Here is a 16,297-nt window from a genome sequence, read left to right as displayed (position 1 = left end):
CAGTCTGTGTTCTACTCAAACTATAGTCACTATTGTACAAGTCAGAAATAAAGTATCAATACTTTTAAATATTTTAATGATAAAGGACAGGACTTTGGTTCAATCAATAACTATCCTTTTTTTACAAAAATAACATTTGATCATTTAGTAGCAAAAGCACTGGGTTTTGTAAGATTTAACAGATATTTAAATGGCATTTAATATGAAATGACCCTGAATGTTTATTTTACAGATGTTTTTGCCCTTGCTTCAGCAATTAAAGAGATGTGTGTGGCTACTCGGAAAACACGCACTGCCCTGTGGTGTGCACTGCAGATGACCTTGCCAAAAACAGCCAGTACAGCTGATGTGGTAAAGCCTTTACAAGATACAGTAAACTGTGAAGATAAAGTCCATGAAAGCATAAATAGTAGCAATCCAATGAACCAGAGAGGTGAAACAAACAAACATTAAGGAAATGCCAGCAGAAAGAAGAATAAAAAGCTGATAAATATATCAAGACATGCTAAAAATGTTTTAATGAACTTGTCAAACTTTCAGTATGTTTTCTTTCAGATTTAAAGTTAATACCAGTACCTTAATGAAGTCTAACTTCTATTTAAAAATCTTCTATTTGAAGTGAATCCGATATAGTTTTAAGTAAACGCAAAGGTACAGTTGACTACTCAGAGTTCTGAGGTCAGATAACAAGTTTAAGTAAATTAAATATTTCCTAACAGCTAAAATGTGCTTAAACTCATTCTGCCATGCAGGTAAATGCAAATGTGAAATTCTTCTAGGAGATAAATTTCATTTAGGTTTGTCTTAAGTATAATTCCAAATATGAATCTAAGTGACTGTAACCCAATTACGGCTACAGCCTAGTAACCAAGACAAGTTTTGATTGTGATATCAAAGTGTTTTCCTTACAAAACTGGATAATACCTGGGAAACAAAGGAAAATACGGATAAACCCAATATTCATGTACAAACTTAATATTTAAAATATTATACTACCATATTTATAGATTTGAAATCTTAATGCCTAGGTATATGGAGGGAAATGCATCTGATTCTCCTAAATTAATGATAAAAGTGCCAGTGTAAAAACCATGCAAGTTACTGAATATAAAACCTATTCAGATCATTTGTGTATATTCTTTAAATTTTAATTATATTATCAATTATTAAATGTTTCCAATTTTAAAGTTATTTAAATTGAATCACAAAACATTCCCTTTATCTGGATCTTTTAGACTTGATGCACAGTAACTGAAATAATGACTACTGTTTTAATACCCTTAGTTTGCTGCCTTTTATGAGGGTGTCACGAAGTTCTAAAATGTATTTTTTTAAAGGTTAATCTCTAACTAGTTTAGCTTGCAATTGGTTAGTGTATATTTTGTGTAGTTGTGTTCATTAGTTTGCTTCTAAGTTCTAAAATGTATTTTTTTAAAGGTTAATCTCTAACTAGTTTAGCTTGCAATTGGTTAGCCTATATTTTGCGTAGTTGTGTTCATTAGTTTGCTTCTGTATTTTTTTAAAACTATTGAAAGCTTAACTTTTTCTGTTTCTCATCACTTAGTATCTTTGTATGGAACTTGAGTAATTTATTCGTTAATATGAAATGTTGGTATTATGTGACTCAGAAGATCTTGGGTTTTAACATTTCTAGCATGAGTTAAACTATAATGTACTGATGAAATTTAATTGAAATATCCTTGACTAGAAACACTGATGTTTTAAATGTTAGTGTTTTTCTTAGTTTTAGAAATTCTGGTATTAAAAAAAAAAAAGAGTGTAATCATACCACATAAATTTTCTTTAGATGATGTGCAGAAGAAACTGATTGAGAATGCAAGAGTAACTGTAGGGAGAAACATTTTGATCACTGATATGCCTTAGAACTACCCAAATGAATTACATTGAGGGTAGTCAAATAAAATAGATCATCTCACCACAGTCACTGCATAGAAAGTGGTTAAGTTTAATATAAGACATGTTGGATGTTATAAAAACAAATACTGTACTGAATTTAGTCTCAGGAAAAAAATAAATTACTTTGTTGAAAACATTTGGTTTCATTTTTCTAAATTCATATTAGTTTCTAACCTTAAGAGTCACTCATATCAGAAAGTCAAATGAATTTCATTTAAGAACTTATACTAAGTTTTAGATTTCATTATTAACGCACAAGTAATAATGTTGGTTTATAAATCAATGCCATTCAGATATCCATGGATCTAACCAGATCTCCTTCAAAGATGAAATTTTTGCTCTATCTTTATGCTAATCCATGTAAACCAGAATAAAAATTTTAGGGAAGCTTTTACATGATACTGGTCAGAAATGAAATACCAGTCCGTTAATAAGAACCAAACACTTAAAAAAATTCTTTGAAATATTGTTAATCATATCACCCAATAGATAATTTTTAAATTAGTTGGTTGTCCCTTTCAGTGGCATATCCTCTAACAGATGGTTCTTATGTACTTGTATTTCTGAATTACAACCTATAAAACATTGTACTTCTGAATTACAACCTATGAAAACATTATAAAACTTTTACAAAATTTGCAGTGAAATTGATAAAACTGATGCTCCCGCCATTTCTAATCTGAAAGAACTTGGTGTACTCATTCTTTTTAATGGAAAAAGCAAAATTACCTTGAGTTGTTATCAGTGCCCTTCTCACTTGAATAATCTGCTACTATAAAGTTTTAGAGGGTTGAGAATTTATGACTGAAATCCAAAATCTGGCCTAAAACTCAATCTTACCATAGAAGATATGGTTGTTTAAAATTTGCCCTTTGCAGCTGGGCGCCGGTGGATCACACCTGTAATCCCAGCACTTTGGGAGGCTGAGGCGGGTGGATCACGAGGTCAGGAGATCAAGACCATCCTGGCTAACACGGTGAAACCCCATCTCTACTAAAAATACAAAAAATTAGCTGGGTGTGGTGGCCCTCGCCTGTAGTCTCAGCTACTTGGGAGGGGGAGGCAGGAGAATCACTTGAACCCGCAAGGTGGAGGTTGCAGTGAGCCAACATGGCGCCACTGCACTCCAGCCTGGGTGACAGAGTGATCCGTCTCAAAAAACAAACAAAAAAAATATGCCCTTTGCAATACTGAACATTTTAGATGTAAAGGATTTATTAGCACCTGAGTCAAGTGGATAACTAAACTCAAAGCCTAATGAGCTGATCCTCTATTTTCTGTTTAAGCATTAGTTTGAGAGTATACTTAACTGTGACATACATAGCAGAGTCCCAGAAGAAAGAACTGACTACTAACAAATTGAAACAAGTACCCTTCAGGGGACCGTGGATATAACCTGACTCCTTCAGTGACAAAAATCAAGGTGAGAACAACCCAAAATCCCAAAATAAGGATTACTAAATTAAAATAGGCTCTATCATACCCTATCGCTACCACCACATAAAGGACTAAGACTGTAATAGTAAGGACCTCTAAGCCAATTTCCTGATGTTCCAAAAAACATGCTAATCTTTCTGATCTAATTCCTACTTCACAAAAAGGAAAATTGAGAAAGAGGATTTATGGATTCCAGGAAGAGCTTCCACTAGTGGAATGTAAATTATAGGGCGAATCAAAACAAAGCATAAAATAAAAATCAACACATTCCTAAGTAACTACTCACACATATTTCATTTCCATGGGTACGTAGAAGCAATCAAAATAAGTCAGAAGACAGCAATTTAAATAAGATTTATTTTTTTTAAAGGTGGTTATTTTTATTTTTTGCAATGCCACGGTTATAGGAGTGTATGAAGAGGTAACATGTCTCCTTTTCCTTAACCATGTTTTTTTTTTTTAACCTTCTGCACAAAGGTAAAAGTTTTTGTTAATCTCATAGTTAATGGTATAAAACAGAGATTGGCAAACCTTTCCTCCAACAGGCCAGGTAGTAAATATTTTAGATTTTACAGACCACATATTTTTTTCTTTTATAACTCTTTAAAAATGTAAAAATCATTTTTAGTTTGCACCATACAAAAACAGACTGGGCCAAATTTGGCCCGTGGGCAGTAGTTTGCCAACCCCTGGTATAAAATATCTACTTTGTCTTATCAGAGAAATTGCTGTCCTTAGGCTTCTAGACAATCTGCTGCCTGAAGTCAAGTGGAGAAGGGCCTTATTTACAATTTAATGTGGTTTGCGACAGAAGTAGAAATGGAGAGCTTCTGCTCACTTTTGACTCTCCCAGTTTTTCCATTCACTCATTCATTCAATAAATTTGTTGAGCACCTACTATGTACACTCTTAAATATCTTGGTGTTAGCAGAAATTTCCAGTGTTTCTTCCTTAAAAGGGTGATTTCTCCAGTTTCTCCAAACCAGGAATTATTTCTTAATACTCATGTTTTATGGAAAAATCAGGATTAAAATCTCTACCAGCACTCAAGAGGATACATGATTATACAAAATGAATCTAGCCAACAATGATATCCTTGCACCCAATAGTGACACAGCCTAGATGAGAAAAAATATGTAACTATCTCTATTTTAAAAGATACCTCTTTTCCTCCCACAGGCTGAAACTTTCAAAAAAAAAAAAAAATCAGATCTAGAACACCCCGCAAGTAATTTCTTCCCATTTTCCTAGTTTTGCTGCCATGTTAACATAAAATCTGGATCCAGGTAGGCCTCTTCATTAGCTTTCTATTTCAGCCATAAAACAATACTACACTTACAGCTGAATACTGACTCCAAAGCAATGTGCATGCCCACATTTTATCTCAGGGAGGGATTGATTATGTTTCTGCTCCTTCAGAATGAAAACTGTTAGCTTTCTGAATCCTCCTATTTATCCAAGGTGAGGGAAGACTTTTTAAAGTGGCCAAAAGGAGCACAGGACTTGAGTATTAAAATATAAAGGTGGCCCCCATTCCAGATCTTTGGTACAGTCATCAACTATAATAATCTGATTGCCCACCCCACCAAAACATAGCACATTTTGTAATTAGAAGTGATTTTGATTTTCCTTTTGACCATGTAAACAATAGGGGAAATGCCTTGGGAAACTACTTTGCAATGCACTCTCATTTCTCTTAAATACACAACCAGTTCTCCCTTTGATAAGTTCATGGGAGGAAAGAATAGTGTAGGCCAAGGTTATCGCTTTCGCTCCCCTCTCTGTGTCCTTTTTTTTTCCTTTTCCTTGCGCTCCTGCTTGGCTAGTTTGTCTCTCTCCCTCTGCAGCTTGTCCTGTTCCTTCTTCCTTTGGGATTCATCCCGAAGTGAGTCTCGCTCCAGTTTTCGGGCATTAAGGACATCTTCCACATTGGTGTTTCGGAACAGAACTACAGGTGAGTTAAGGGATTAGGGTACAGGTCACACAGATCACACCTACTGCTGCCTTTCCTCATTCTACTTATCCTCTCTCCACCTGCTGAGTCCTGAATCGTCTTTATCTATTCCTGGTTTTTTTAAAAAAACCCTTATGTTTATCCTTGGTCTAACAGAGAAATCCTAAAGCTATATTACAAAAGTTTTAAAATGTCCTTTGGAATAAAACTCTTATTCAGATTTACCTAAATCTGAATTTTAAAATATTTTACCAAAGAAACAAAAAAATAAGAAAACAAAATATTTCATCAAAATGAAATTTCATTCTAGAATAAGTACTTATATCATTCAATGGCAGAATATTAGAGAATCTAGGCTAGTTTTGGTGAACAGAGTAGTAATGTAACTGACTAAATGTTTATGTACTTGGCTCTGTTAAAATGCCTTAAAAGAGTTAAATAAGATGTTTAACGTTATTAAACCTTATCAATTTGCTTTTGTTCCTAGACTACTAATGCTGAAGTGAAAACCACATTCTAATAACCATACACACTGAATTTATAAGAGATAGAAAATGAGTTTAGGCTGGGCGCAGTGGCTCATGCCTGTAATCCCAGCACTTGGGAGACTGAGGCAGGTAGATCATGAGGTCAGGAGATCGAGACCATCCTGGCTAACAGGTGAAACCCCGTCTCTACTAAAAATACAAAAAATTAGCCGGGCATGGTGGCACACACACCTGTAGTCCCAGCTACTCGGGAGGCTAAGGCAGGAGAATCACTTTAACCCAGGAGGCGGAGGCTGCAGTGAGCCGAGATTGCACCACTGCACTCCAGCCTGGGCAACAGAGCGAGACTCTGTCCCAAAAAAAAGAAAAAAAAAAGTGTTTGGTGTTTGTATTCTCTGACAAATTATAAGGTTTTTGAGGAAAAAGAGAAAATTTCAACATTATTTTATTATTTTTTGAGACACAGTCTCACTCTCATATCCCAGGCCAGAGTGCAGTGGCAAGCTCTCGGCTCACTGCAGCCTTGACTTCCTGGGTTCAGGTGATTCTCCCACCTCAGCCTCCTGAGTATCTGGGACTATGACTATAGGCACATGCCACCACACCTGGCTAGTGTTTTGTATTTTTTTTAGTAGAGACAGGGTTTTGCCATGTTGCCCAGGCTGGTCTCAAACTCCTGGGCTCAAACGATCCACCTGTCTCGGCTTCCTAAAGTGCCAGGACTACAGGTGTAAGCCATCACGCCTGACCTCAATATTATTTTAATTTTCTCCCTAATGCTGGGCAACTCAGAGTATAGATTTTTATTTTTCCCTTAGAAATCCTTCCTCCAAACTAATCCCTTTACAGTACTTGTTAACTTGTTTTCTCTGGGGAAAGTTCTTGCTAAACTGACTATCTAGGGCTGTCCTAGGAATAGGGCTCCCAATGTTAGCATGACATGAGTTCCTGAAGGTAAAGGGGAGCCGCCAGCAATGACAGCAAAATAAAAACTGATCTCAAGAGGACTCTATGGAGAAACACATAGGGAGGGACCCAGAAGGATACGTTTGTCAGAACCAATGTTCATTATGGTAGCACCTGAATCATCCTTCTCATCTGCTTCAGTAAGTGATGTTAAGGAAAGTCAGATGGAAAACAACATCCCAACCTAACATTAGAAAACATTCAATAGACTGGTAAGTAGGAAAATCACACTGAATGGAGGGAGCACATTATCAGGGATATGGCGATAAACCCAGGAGATCCATCTTTGGAAACCTCAACTTAGGAAAGATTGATATATCTTCTATAAGATCCTTTTCTTGGAGGCTGAAAAGAAACTTAAGTTGGTCTGGGTGGATTGCCACATTACCTGGAAGCCAGATGACCTTTAAACAGTGGTTCTCAAAGTGTGGTTCACAAAACCCCCAGGAATATATTAGAAATACACATTCTTGGGACCTATGCCAAACCTACTAAATTGTGGGTGAAGCCCAGCAATCTGTGTTTTAACAAGTCCTCCAGGAGAACCACTGCTTTAAAAGTCCTTTTCTAGCCCAAGATGAGAAATTATGTCACCGGAACCATAGCTCTGCCAACCCTGGCAAGAAAACTCGTAAAAAAAAAAATTAGAAGAGAGGCCAGGCGCGGTGGCTCACGCTTGTAATCCCAGCACTTTGGGAGGGTGAGGCAGGCAGATCATGAGGTCAGGAGATCGAGACCAGCCTGGCTAACATGGTGAAACACTGTCTCTACTAAAAATACGAAAAATTAGCTGGGCGTGGTGGCACGTGCGTATAGTCCCAGCTACTGGGGAGGCTGAGGCAGGAGAATGGCTTGAACCCGGGAGGCAGAGGTTGCAGTGAGCCGAGATTGTGCCACTGCACTCCAGCCTAAGCAACGAAGCGAGACTCTGTCCAGAATTATTCTGGTATTGCTTTGGAGGTTCAGCCTTACTTTTAACTACCTGGTCATATAAGAAAGAAAAGATGCAAACTGCTCTAAATTTAGAGAATCTTTCACCCAAAAATACCCAGGTTCTAGTCCTGGTTTTGCCACTAATCTTCTGAATGCCTCTGATCACCCATTCATCTGTTGGTGTCTCAGTTTCCTTATTGACTGGGAAAGAACATAAAGATGGATTATACTTTATACTACACTGTATAGAAAAGTATTATACAAATATAAAGAATTACAGCTATATTGTATTTTCTGAAAGCATAATATAATGGACTATTAAGACATTATTTGTTTTACACCAAAGTTTTCAGGAATATACTGATTATGTGTTGAAAAATATAAGTCCAGTATCAACTAATCCAATATCACTCCGCATATCCACAAAGGGCCATAGATTACTGCCATTTTAGAGGGGAAAATTAAGCTACAGAGGGGGATTCGCAACTTGCCAAAGGTCACTGTAAACCCACAAATATGTCTGGCTTGAGCTTTAGGGAATGGTGCCGAGACTCCAGAAAGGATATTCCTCTTCATCTGTCACATCAGCATACTGGGCCAGGAGGGCAGCTTTTCTCTGCTTCTCCTCTTCTGACACCATCCTTGGCTTTACTACGATTTGTGCCTGCTTCTCAATTAGGGTGGCAATGGCCTGTACTTCATCTGGGAGGTGGTGGAAGGAAGAACAAGGCTGTATGAGAGAGAACAAGCTCACTGAACCACTAGTCCACATAGGCAACACTTGTACTAAAGACATTGGCATCTGCTGCCTCCTTAGAGCCCGGCAGTTCAAAGGACATGGCTCGGGGGCCATTGAGAAAGGAAAGGAAAGGCCATGCAGGCCAAGCTTTGTATCCATCTTCAATCAGAGCAGCCCTGATTTTACTTGTTTTATATACTGAAGTTCTGCTGCCTTAAAAAAAAAAAAAAAAAGGTTGAAAAGCACTGCATTAGAACCACAGAAAACTAAGCCTCTGAACACTCAACTTCCTCCCCATGGCATCCCAAAAACCTAAGCAGGAATCTAAAATCAACTTAAGCTGGTCCTGTTTATGTTTCTGATTATGCCAGGTGGAATTCTTAGATTAAGAATATTTTGGCCGGGCGCGGTGGCTCACGCCTGTAATCCCAACACTTTGGGAGGCCAAGGCAGGTGGATCATGAGGTCAGGAGATCGAGACCATCCTGGCTAACACAGTGAAACCCCGTCTCTATTAAAATACAAAAATTAGCCAGGCGTGGTGACGGGCGCCTGTAGTCCCAGCTACTCGGGAGGCTGAGGCAGGAGAATGGCGTGAACCCGGGGAGGCGGAGCTTGCAGTGAGCCGAGATCACGCCACTGCACTCCAGCCTGGGCGACAGAGCGAAACTCCGTCTCAAAAAAAAAAAAAAAAAAAAAAAGAATATTTTGCCATGCTATAAAATAAAATCAACTAGTAAGTTCTCCAGTCTCAAGAAAAGGAAACAATGGTGTAAAATAGTAGTTCTCACACTTGGTTGCACATTAGAATCACCTACAGGAGCTTTTAAAAAATACAAATGCCTGGGCCCCAACCCAGGTACATTAAGTGATTCTAATATACAGCCAAAACTGAGAACCAACAGTGTACAGAGTTCAGAATCTTTCCAAATTTGGCTTTTATGATTTGAGTTTTCTGTAGCTAATTTACCATCCTAGTGGTGGGTATATTCGCCCATTTCTCTTCCATTTTAAAGGGTAAAGTGTTTAGCTGAATAAAGCCAAATACCAACCATAATTTGTGTTATGAAATGACAACATGAGGCAGGGTGCTGTAGTTCATGCCTGTAATCCCAGCACTTTGGGAGGCTGAGGTGGGCAGATCACATGAGGTCAGGAGTTCGAGACCAGCCTGGTCAACATGGTGAAATCCCCATCTCTACTAAAAACACAAAAATTAGCCAGGCATGGTGACATGAGCCTGTAGTCCCAGCTACTCACGAGGCTGAGGCACAAGAATCACTTGAATCTGGGAGGCAGCAGTTACAGTGAGCCGAGATTACGCCACTGCACTCCAGCCTGGGTGACACAGCAAGACTCTGTCTCAAAAAAAAAAAAAGACAACATGAAAAAAGTAGGAAGTGGTAAAAATATAGTTGACTCCATACCTGCAATGCAAATCTACAAGAAGCAGTGGAAAGATGATGAAAAAGAAAAAGTAAAAAACCACAATGAAGAAAACTGTGGTCAGTCGAAATGGAAAAATGCAAAAAAAGAAAAGGAAGCCAATGTTCAGTAAAGTTAACACAGGCTGTTGGGTGTTTGCCAGTGTACACTATCTTCGGGAAAATGAGCATCCAAGGGGAAAATGAAAAGATCTCTTCCTAACAGCTATACAGTCAAGGCTGCCGGAAAAGGCTCAGGAAGTTAAACACAGAAACTCTGACTCTACCTTCTTTTTTCACTTTGGTGACAACATTCTGAGTTTCTGACCATCGTTCCACAATCTCCTTGCAGATATTAAGGAGGGAATCTTCTTCCTAGTTGGAAAAGCAGACCAATTAATTTCCTGAGGGAGCCCTCAAAAACAATAGTAACCTCAAAAAAGCCTATGAAGAAAGCACAGCTCTCCATGCTGTGAAATTATGGAAGGGTCTGGGAGCCACAATAGAGTATGTTTCTTTTCTGAGGCTCTGGACACAGAATTGATGCTGCTTGTGTGTCCCAGAACCCACACCTCCTACATCAAGAACAGCCACTCCATCCTGATAAGCTCCAAGGGAAGATTCATACCAACTCAGGGCAGCCTTCCTCATTCTCTCTTAAAATATTTATTTTATTTTTAATTGACAAATAATAACTGTATATATTATATATATGTAGGGTACCCTGTGATGTCTCAATATTATGTTCACATTGTAGAATAATTAAATCAAGCTAATTAACAAATCTATCACCTCACATATTTCTCATTTTTTTGGTGGTGAAAACATTTAAGGCTGGGTGCAGTGGCTTATGCCTGTAATCCCAGCACTTTGGGAGGCTGAGGAGGGTGGATCACTTGAAGCTGGGAGTTCAAGACCAGCCTGGCCAACGTGCTGAAACCCCATCTCTACTAAAAATACAAAAATTAGCCGGGTGTGGTGGCACACGCCTGTAATCACAGTACTCGGGAGGCTGAGGCACAAGAATAACTTGAACCCAGGAGGCAGAGGTTGTGGTGAGCCGAGATCACGCCACTGCACTCCAGCCTGGGAGAGGGGAGAGAAATTGTCTCAAAAAAAAAAAAAAAAAGAAAGAAAGAAAACATTTAAAATGTACTCTTTTAGTAATTTTGAAGTATACAATGCATTATTATTTATTTATTATTATTACTTTTTAGAGACAGGGTCTCACTCTGTTACCCAGGCTGGAGTGTAGTGGTGCAATCACAGCTCACTGTAACCTCAAACTCCTGGGCTCAAGCAATCCTCCTGCCTCAGCCTCTCAAGTAGCTAGGACTGCAAGCATGTACTACCACACCTGGCTAATTGAGTTTGTTGTTTTTTTTAAAAGATGGGGTCTCACTATCTTACCCAGGCTGGTCTCCAGCTCCTGACCTCAAGCAATCCTCCCATCTTGGCCCCCCAAAGTGTTGGGATTACAGGCCTGGGCCACCACATCCAGCCAATTATTACTTATTATAGTCACCATTCTATGCAACAGATCACTAAAGTATATTCCTTCTGTCTAACTGCAATTTTGTACCCTTTGATCAACAATCTTCCCTTTTCCCATCCACCTCCCCCAATTCTTTTGGAGCAAAAACCTGTTCCCTAAGTCAAAACTCCTCTGGTGAAATATTCCTTGGCTGATGTATACAATTCAGAACCTTCCCTAAGGTTATCAACTTTCATGCTAGATCATATCCATTAGCTTGCTGACACATAATAAAGAGGAGATACATGACAAAATGGTCTCTTGTCCAACCATCCCGCTGTCCATTTTAGAGAAGCATACATATTCTGCATACCAACCAATCTCCCTCCTCAGCATGATATAACAAAAATCTTGTCTTTAGTGTTAGAGATACTTAAGTTCAAATCCCAGATCTGTGAGGAAGTTTCTTAACTTTCTGATCTTCACATCCTCCCAGGATTTTACTGAGGATAAATGAAAATGTATATAAATGCCTACCCTACTTGTCAAAGAACAAGCATCTAATAAACACGAGCACTTCCCTCCATCTTCATTACGGCTGCATTCCCCACCTTCACGTTCTACCTCTCAGGGCAAGCTGTCAGCATTCACATTTATTAAGCATTTACCATGTGCCAGGCACTGCTCTAAAAGCTTTACATGAGAACTCTCAATTATTAAAATAATGCCATTAAGTACTATTTTACTCTCAATTTATAGAAGAGGAAACCAAAGCACAGAGGTTAATTACCTTGCCCAAGGTCTTACAAGTAATAATGGATTAAACACAATTTGAACCCCAGCAGTTTGGCTTAGAGCCCATGTTCTTTTTTTTTTTTTTTTTTTTTTTTTGAGACAGAGTCTCGCTCTGTTGCCTAGGCTGGAGTGCAGTGGCGCGATCTCGGCTCAATGCAAGCTCTGCCTCCTGGGTTCACGCCATTATCCTGCCTCAGCCTCCCAAGCAGCTGGGACTACAGGCGCCCGCCACCACGCCCAGCTAATTTTTTGTATTTTTAGTAGAGACGGGGTTTCACCATGTTAGCCAGGATGGTTTCGATCTCCTGACCTCGTGATCTGCCTGCCTTGGCCTCTCAAAGTGCTGGGATTACAGGCATTAGCCACCGCGCCCAGCCGAGCCCATGTTCTTAACCATTATATATACCATCTCCCAAAGAAAAGTGGAGAGTCAGAACACAGACTTATTATGTATATCCTTATTTTGTACCCAGCAAAGGATTTCTTCCTCTACCTTGCATCCTTTTAGCATATATGCTAGACACACAGAACTTCCTTGGTCCAGAGTTTCAATAGTTCATGGGTTTCCCCCAACCCCCACCAGCAAGAAAAGCAAAGAAACAGAAAAAGAAAAAAGGATGAGGAAGTGGTACAGCTCTTTTAAAATCCCCCACCAAAAGAAAAAGAATGGCAGGAAAAGGAGCAGCAGAGAGGCAAAAGAGAACGGGAACTCTTAAGAGGACAAAGTGGTTTATTTCCTCAGTCTCCTCATCCAAATCAATGTAGTTCAATCATCCATTCCTTCATTTATTTATACAGAAGGTGCCTGCTATGTTCAAGGCACTAAGAGGAAAGTTTATCCTACTTACAATGCTCCTTTTTCCCTGGCACTTATCACTTTGTAACATACTATATAATTTACTAGTGATGCTTTTCCATGCTAGAATGTAACCGCATGAGGGCAGGAATTTCTATCTGTTTTATTCTTTGAAGTGCCCCAAGCACTTAGGGTAGTGCCTGGCATACGGTAATCCATCAATAAAAATTTGATAAATCAATCAACCAATGCAAGTACTATTGAAGAGAAGGATGACAGGAAGTTTTTGTTTACTGTTATTTGCTCCTAACTATATGCCACTGTTCTTGAATTTTACCTCAGATTATTGCTAACAAACTTCTAAATTCCTCATATTAAATCCTAGCCCAAGTCAGGCACAGAGGCTCACATCTGTAATCTCAGCACTTTGGGAGGCCAAGGAAGGAGGATGTCTTGAGCCCAGGAGCATAAGACCACCCTGAGCAACATGGCAAAACCCTGTCTCTACAAAAAAAAATTTTTTTTTTTAATTAGCCAGGCATGGCTGGGTGTGGTGGCTCACGCCTATAGTCCCAGCACTTTGAGAGACTGAGATGGGTGGATCACTTGAGGTCAGGAGTTTGAGACCAGCCTGGTCAACATGGTGAAACCCCATCTCTACTAAAAATATAAAAATTAGCCAGGCATGGTGGCATATGCCTGTAATCCCAGCTACTCGGGAGGCTGAGAATCACCTGAACCCAGGAGGCAGAGGTTACAGTGAGCCGAGATTTTGCTACTGCACTCCAGCCTGGGTGACAGAGTGAGACTCTGTCTCAAAAAATAAAACATAAAACATAAAAAAAAAGTTAGCCAGGCATGATATGTGATGGCAGGTGCCTGTAGTCCTAGCTACTTGGGAGGCTGATGAGAGGGGATTGCTTGAGTCCAGTCGTTCAAGGCTACAGTGAGTTATGATCACATTACTATAACAGAGCGAGACTCTCTTAAAAAAAAAAAAAAAGGCAAACTAATGTCTACCTTTATCAACAGAAACAGCTCCAAATAATGATGGACTGATCAAGAAGCTGGTACCAAGAAGTCTCAAAGTTATTTCAACAGCTTCATGGAGTGTTTAGAAACTTCCCAGCTGTAAATAAAAACTACCTTAAATTGCTTGCCTCCTACTCTTTCTCCCTATAATCTGTAATGTTGTGGTCCAAAAAAAGAACTGATTCCACTGTCTTGTATTTCCAGTGAACTTCCGAGCTTCCTCACAGGCTGTGTTAAAGTTTTCCCATTTATAAGCCAATCTTGCCAGAAGAGGCTCTGGAACGCAAATGGGTTACTGCCAGAAGAATCTGGGACAGCTGCACTAGTGTTATATTTCAACCATGTACCCAATCTATGAACTGCTTCCACCAAATGTGAGTGATTTTTTCCTAGCACTTGTTTCCGCTTTCACAAAACACTTTTGGATTTGAAAATGTTTCTGCCTTCTACCCTTTTAAAAAAATGAGATATGAATATGTACATTTATATCTATATATATTTATACTAATTTTTTTTTCTTTGAGACAGGGTCACTCTGGCACCCAAGCTGGAGTGCAGTGGCACAATCACGGCTCACTGCAGCCACAGCCTCCTAGGCTCAAGTGATCCTCCCACTTCAGACTTCTGAGTAGCTGGGACTACAGGTATGCACCACCATACCCGGCTAATTTTTAAAATTTTTTTGTAGAGACAGGGTCTTGCTATGTTGCCCAATGTGGTGTGGAACTCTTGGCCTCAAGCAATCCTCCCGCCTCAGCCTCCCAAAGTGGTGAGATTACAAACATGAGCCACTGTGCCCCACCTCATGGTACATTTTGATTCTCTCTATTACTAGCCTTTCAAAATTGGTTTTGAGAATAACAAAGAACCCATTTTCCTAACCTGTCCATTGTAATAAATGCCAGAGGATAAAGCCTTTGATGGACAGACAGGTGGCTCTCACAGTAGCAGTCAGGTATCCAGGATCTCCTCTAATCCATGAATGCAGAGACAACTCTAGCTTCTACAGCATTTAGTGATGATTCAAGTAAATTTTATTTTTAAGCTTCTATTTAAAAGGAAACAATTTGTTAGACAGCCACAGGTAGCACCTGCAACCAATTTAATCTGTAATAACCAGTCTAATAAGTGTGTATGTTGGAGGTGTGGGAAGTGAAGATGAAGGCAGCAGAAATGATCAGGTTGAAAAAGTGGACATCTGGGTGACTTACTATGTAAACATAGCTTAAAGTACACATTTCTGAATAGCTTGCTTCTAACAGGCTAAGGACTAAGTTTATCTCTCTTCGTTAAAGCTCTGATCTCTCTCATACCCTCCTTCCCACCACCAATGATTACTGTAAATACTGTAATGGATCAAGCACGACGTTTGCTTCAGTTCTGCGTGGGCATGAAAAGACTTCTACCACCAGCTTACCTTTTATGGACTCCTACATCCATATAAGAATCAAAAGGGCACTTCCTGCAGGCTTCTGTCATGGGACAGCCCTGGGAACTGCCTTGTAATAGGCACAGACCTCCCAAGTGCATTTTAATACCCCCAGTGAACACTGTAAACGGATGGAAATGGAATTGGTCGTCAGATATTTATGATAACATTCCCATTCTGACATTTCAATGCCTTCGGAAGAACCCTCCTCGGCTCACTCACAAGCATCGGAGAGGGCCTTGTCCCCAAGAATACGAGAAAGCCCTTCCTCTCTGTGTACCTGCAGCTTTCAGGCTTCCCACACCTGGTTGGGGAGCAACCTCCTTCCCCCGCCGCCCAGATATCAGAGGAGTATACCTCTCCCAGGTGAGACCACTGAGCCTCTGGGATACCCGGTAGGGGAGGGAGGGTGCAAAGTACTGACAGGTCCTCAGATGCTGGCCAGAGGCTGAAGGAATGTGTCCAGGTTACTCACCAGGAAAGCAGAGAGGATCCCCTGCAGAGCGTCCAGCTTCTCTTCTTCCTCCTCCTCCTGCAGGATACCCAAGATGTAGGCTCCATAAACGGCTCGGTCCACTCCCAGTGCCTCCAACCGTCCGTCCAGCCAGGAGCCAAAGCCGCTGCCTCCGCCATCGCCTTCGCCAGGGGCTATCGTGGCCACTTCGCTGGGCGCCGCCATCTTGGGGTCAGGGTCCTGCAAGCCCCTAGGGCGCCTACCGCAGTGCCTGACGGGCCGCGCCGCAGGTCCACCGCGCATGCCTGAAGAGGGAGCCCAGGCCCGTAAGTGCAAAGAGCGCAGCCGTGTCGGCCGGCTTGAGAGTTTTGTGCTTTCTAGATGAAGCGCGTCTTCGCATACGTGCGGTCGCGTGATCTCACAAGATGCTTGGCATGTGAGTATTCTTAACAGACTCAT

General features: G+C 40.3%; 2 protein-coding genes across 5 annotated transcripts in view; one reads left to right on the top strand and one right to left on the bottom strand.

Moving 5' to 3' along the window:
- Positions 1-4,545, top strand: part of MEIOC (meiosis specific with coiled-coil domain) — a 25,936-nt gene extending 21,391 nt beyond the window's left edge. For 3 of the 4 annotated variants that reach the window (XM_003805881.5, XM_055101737.2, XM_055101736.2), the window contains one exon: positions 233-3,547. In XM_003805881.5, the coding sequence (XP_003805929.2) occupies positions 233-453 (221 nt within the window). In that variant the 3' untranslated portion in view covers positions 454-3,547. Of the gene's footprint in view, positions 1-232 lie in introns of all 4 variants that reach the window. The other variant, XM_055101735.2, reaches the window with a different exon arrangement.
- Positions 3,694-16,297, bottom strand: CCDC43 (coiled-coil domain containing 43). The gene is made up of 5 exons (XM_003805882.7): positions 15,860-16,297; positions 10,146-10,233; positions 8,262-8,397; positions 6,844-6,902; positions 3,694-5,302 (listed from the first exon to the last, which is right to left on the bottom strand). The coding sequence occupies exons 1-5, from the start codon at positions 16,295-16,297 to the stop codon at positions 5,115-5,117; spliced, it is 909 nt and encodes a 302-aa protein (XP_003805930.5). The 3' UTR covers positions 3,694-5,114.

The sequence above is a fragment of the Pan paniscus genome, chromosome 19, assembly GCF_029289425.2.
Source record: "Pan paniscus chromosome 19, NHGRI_mPanPan1-v2.0_pri, whole genome shotgun sequence".
Classification (NCBI taxonomy): Eukaryota; Metazoa; Chordata; class Mammalia; order Primates; family Hominidae; genus Pan; species Pan paniscus.
The sequence above is the reverse complement of the archived record's forward strand: the minus strand, read 5'-3'. Positions and strand labels throughout refer to the sequence as shown.